Source organism: Anneissia japonica, unplaced genomic scaffold (genome assembly GCF_011630105.1).
Source record: "Anneissia japonica isolate Jap-2015-1 unplaced genomic scaffold, ASM1163010v1 scaffold287600_len331809_cov165, whole genome shotgun sequence".
NCBI classification, from domain to species: domain Eukaryota; kingdom Metazoa; phylum Echinodermata; class Crinoidea; order Comatulida; family Comatulidae; genus Anneissia; species Anneissia japonica.
Window position 1 is genome coordinate 122144 of NW_022703713.1, and position 5225 is coordinate 127368.

General features: G+C 36.0%; 1 protein-coding gene across 1 annotated transcript in view; it reads right to left on the minus strand.

Annotated features, from left to right (window-relative positions):
• Positions 1 to 1094: 1094 nt before the first annotated feature.
• Positions 1095 to 5225, minus strand: part of LOC117104511 — a 7470-nt gene continuing 3339 nt past the window's right edge. The window contains exons 2-4 of the mRNA XM_033245369.1: positions 4934 to 5153; positions 3901 to 4031; positions 1095 to 1175 (exon numbers count right to left, since the gene is read on the minus strand). Coding sequence (XP_033101260.1) covers positions 1099 to 1175; positions 3901 to 4031; positions 4934 to 5153 — 428 coding nt within the window. The 3' untranslated portion in view covers positions 1095 to 1098. The remainder of the gene's footprint in view (positions 1176 to 3900; positions 4032 to 4933; positions 5154 to 5225) is intronic.

The window sequence follows — 5225 nt, forward strand, 5'->3', positions numbered from 1 at the left end:
GTAACGATGAATTCGTCGAGAAAATGGTAATATTTTATGAGAAATAGTCTGTATTTCTCATTTTTTTTATTCTTTTGCGTAAAACTAAAATTCATGCCAATATTTTTCCATGATTTATAATAAATGGAGTAATGCAAATGCATATTTTCTAAAAAAAGTCATTTTTAGTGAAATTTTGCCGGAAATGGGGCTTTAAGTTGAGTTGAGTTGAGTTTCTTTCAGCGCTATTTATTATCTTTGGTTCCGTGTCGACCTGAGCCTGCCTTAACACACTCCAGCTCTAACGATTGCGGATATGTATCTATCTTTAAATTCCTCAATCGTAAATCACCTACTGTTTTCAGGTAGGCCTAGCCTACCAATTCTATTGCAAAACTAAGCATATAATATTTATTATTATTATTATTATTATTATTATTATTATTATTATTATTATTATTATTATTATTATTATTATTATTATCGTGTAAGTTTTTGTGTGTGCGTGTGTAACGCTTTGCTGTTTCAGTTTGCGCGCGTGTGTGTGTGTGTGTGTTCGAAATATCTCAAAAACGGCTGCACAAACTGAAAATAACAGGGAGTGTAAAGGTACCGGTACGGTATAGCCCACCAATGAAGAAATGATTAAAGTTTGCTGACGGTCCGCAGTAGGGTGTGGATCTGAGGACCATTTAAAGGGATCAGGCGCGTAACAGGGGTCTTGAATCAGGGGCAAAGGTAATAATTTTCCCGGTTAGTAATTTATCATACACCCCCCCCCCCACATAGAAAACAATACGACATAGGGCTTATCTTATTTATAATTAGGCCACACACGTGTGTTTGAAACTAAATATAAGCATTTTCATCATGGTTTTATTTATTACAAACATATTCTTTCACCATCAATACACATAAAACGATCTAACAAATGTTCTTCATATTTACTGATATGAATGAAACTTTCGTGAAAGCTTAACCAAGTTACAAGGAAGAAATTATGGAGTGTTGGTGACAATCCAAATTCGGATGTGCACTTGAGTGACAAAAGGTCACTTACTGTTGAAAATGTGTCATTATGGGTGTCAAAAAAATTGTGCTCCTGTAATTTCTACGTTTTTAATGATTATTCGGAATATATTCTTCATATCTCCAGATAAAGTGTGCGTCATTTTCTGGATATGTAGAGTCAACACCTGTAATGAAAAATTCACATCAATTAAATAAACAACGGCAATGATAACTTCGCACGAATGTGTATTCCTACATTTCCCTTCATGGAGAGTCCGTTTGAGTTGTTGGGCCCAAACTCTTGAATTCAATAAGCGCCGTATTAAATCATTCTTATTTGAAAATCTCCTCCACTCTACTGTTTTGTTTTTCTTTTCACTTCCCTTTAGTTGTGTTTTTCTTTTCTACCAATTTCTTTTCTGTTTCAACCATTTATGCTACAGTACAGGGGTGGCGCCAGCGTGGGGAGGAGAGCGAGGGGCAGTGCCCCCGTCGGGGAGAAAAAGCACAATTCGTCGGGGAGAAAAGAAAAAGTTATAGGTATTTTCTACATATTAGTAGAATCTAAAATCGATTAAATAAGCCTTTGAAACCCCTTTACCACTTTTTGAACCTTTTATTCGAAGATCGACCACGCCCACTTTGCTTTCGTAGGCGAAATCTGACCCCTCTTGTGGGGGGGGGGGGGCGGATCCTGGCGCCAGTACCCCTGTTATGCTAGTTTTTTTTCTTGGAAAATTTAAATGCACAACCATTCCATGGCCATTAACTATTAACAAAAACGTATTGCATGTTGTATGCACTGCCTACCCTAGTTTAAAGTTATTACTGCGTATTTTTCCAATTTTATTTCTGCTGATTAAAACTTTAAAAATGCCAAATTTAAAAATGAGTCCTTGGTCTGATAAAAGGAAACAGGCCGTTTAAAAAATAGATATTGAACATTGAAATATTGAAATAAGTATTGTCCTCATCGGGATTTGAACGGAAAGATTAACCGTCCTGATACTCTACTTACTGAGCTATGAGGCCAAGCATGGTTACGTTTTTAGGAATACCCTGCTGATTGACTGTTCCGGAGACTGTACTTTTTTGCTGATTAACTGTACTTTTTTTTTTTCATTTTTAGAGAAAAAAGCTCGTCCGGAAATTGAACCAGGGACCCGGCTCACAACATATCATGCCTCTAGACCAACAAGCCATAGTTAGGCTATTGTATTTCACACCCTACACGTGTTCTAGACCAACGAGCCAGTTACTAAGTAATTTTGAATGAGCTCTAGGAATACTCGGCTAACTGATAGATATTTTCTGCTGATTTTCTTTCATTTTTAGAGAGCAAAAAAATAACGGACTGGTCAGCTAGGAACTGGACCAAGTAGGCCTACCGTACCTCTCACACGCGTACCTTAAGATACATTCATATGCCTTTAGACCCCTGGTATTCAACCCCTAGCCATCTGGCCAACTCCGGCCCACCAAAGATTTGGATCCGCCCGCGCGACATGCTTAAAAAATAAATCTTCTTCCGATTTTTAGAGTTTTCTGTTGATAAACATACGACCAGCTACTCTGGAATTCAAGGGTCTGGTTTTACATGAGCGCACTGTATCTGTTGAAAACGTATTTTAAATAGTCTGAGTACAATTTCCGGGCATTTAAATGTGTTTATTTTAAAAAATTAGCTCACCTCAGCCCCAACGGGGCTGAGGTAAGTGTGCACCATTTTTTAAATTTATGGATATTGGACTCCTCGTCGGGGAATTTCCACAATGACATTTTTTTCCTACTTTGTACTCGGAAAATTTCTAGTGGTAGGGTAGAAAACCTGGGATGCAAGTTTTTTTTTTGTTTTTTTGTTTTTTTCTATTCCCCATCCTTCCCTTATGCTTCTGTATTCCCTCATTTTTACAAAACAGGGCCTATTTTGTTGATGTTGAAAAACAAAGGGAAAACTCTAAGTAGGCCTGCAATTAGGAAGACTAATAGAGTGGATGGACTGTCATGTGGCAGCACAAAATTACGGCCTGCCACTTGTCTCAACAGTTTGAAACTGGCCACCAGCTTAAAAAGTTTGAATACCCGGACTCAGATCAACGAGCCATTTTGTGTAATTTGTGTGATTGACATCTGTGTGATTGATTGTTTGATTAATAAGTATTTTTGTATGGGCGGCTGTTAGGGCCAACACGCTCTATTGCCTCTATTTTACTGCCCTCATCTGAGCTTCCGAGATTACTAGAACTTCATAATTCATAATTTTATTTCACTCAAAACGTAGTGAGTCTGGTGGGCAAAAAAGGGAACATGTCCCTGTACAATATGCCTACCAGAGAAACAATGATAAAGGCAAAGACAATAATAATAATAGGCCCCCTAATAATAATAATAATAATAATAATAATAATAATAATAATAATAATAATAATGATAATAATAATAATAATAATGATAATAATAATAATGATAATAATAATAATAATAATAATAAATAATAATAATAATACAGAAAATAATAATAAATAAATAATAATTAAAAAAAAAGTAATAATAATGATAACAATAATAATGAATGAAGATCAAAATATTGCATTGAAGTGAATTCAGTTAGTTACTAAAACATGATTTGTAGGGCTAGACTGTCATGAAGGTGTTGTATTAATGATGTTCTAAAAGACTGGATTGTAGAAGACAGACGTATTGAAATAGGGAGAACTTGTTTTCTAAGATATAATATACAATAAATTTATAAAAGCACACGATAGATATTTGGTATGGTGATTTATATAGGGGCCTAGATGAAAGAATCGTATGTGGTCATTAAGTAATCAATAGGTCGGGAGAGGAATATTGTCTCTCCTCTCTGAAATTTCCCCTGTGATATGCAATTCAATGTCTTATCATATTTACCACATGGTAGAAGAGTGTCGGTGTGGGCATCATACACCATCCAATAGTAACTGTTGTTATTATGATTGTTCTCGACTCCGTTGATGGATGTTATGAAATGACCATACTGCTCATGGTATGTTGCTTCAAATCTATGAAGATTGAACAAATAATTTAAAGTTCTATATAAAACATAAAATCAAATACTGTCTTTTCCCTAACCCCTCACCTCGAGCAGTGGTGGCGCCAGGATTTCCCCGATGGGGTTCCGAGATCCTCCAGGGGGGGGGAGAGGTGGGGAGGGGTGTGGTTGCGATGTCCCTGACGAAAAAAGTGAGCGTGGCTTAGGCGTCTTTCAAAATCTCTCCAGAGTGTTCCAGATTCCGAAGCCCCGAAAAATATGTTAAAGTTGTATTGTCCCTTGCTAAATACCAAAAAAAATCATAAAAATATTTTTTGAAATTAACTTTTGAAGTAACATAAAAGTTATCAACTTGAACATAGAAATTAGTGTTTAAAAATTGTCTACCCATCAGTTTACAGCGAAAAATGATAGAAACACTTCCGTTAAAGTGTTTTATAATTTTTATTATAATTTTTTTGTTTAAAAATCAGGGTACTCATTTTTTAAATTTGATAATTTGTATGCACAAGTTAACGATTTGTATGCTATTGCAATATGAGCAAGTTTATTTCCAAATTATTTTATATGATTTTTTGACATTCTATAGCAAGGGACAATACATCTTAAAGGGTTTTCAAAGGCTTATTTAATCGATTTTGGAGTGTACTTATATGTAGAAAATACAATATGCTTTATTTTTCTCTCCGACGAATTGTGGTTTTTCTCCCAGACGGGGAGCCAGCTCTCCACGACGGGGCCTTTTCCCCACCACCTCCCTTATACACATCTAGATGTGTATAAGAGACAGGAATTAAACACTCCTTTATCTTCGGACGCCACACAAGGTTGTCGGGCCGCGCACCGTCCACTCCCTTCTACCCCCGCGATAGAAGGTATATGTTTTAATGATTGCCATGAAAAAAAAATTACCTGAACCTTCCAGGACCGTCTTCGTACTGTGCAACTAGCATTCCTTGTAGAAGGGTCGAGTTACTTGGCACCACAATTTTTCTTCGCCTTATAGGCCTAGACCTGAGAGGAGGCATGACTGATCTCTGCCTAGACCTACCTGCTTCTGACTGACTTGTTGGCTCAACTGTCAGGTACTCCACTATAGCTTGAGCTCCATGAGGACCATAAATATGCTTTTCTGATAAAATAATTAATAATAATAATAATAATAATAATAATAATAATAATAATAATAATAATAATAATAATA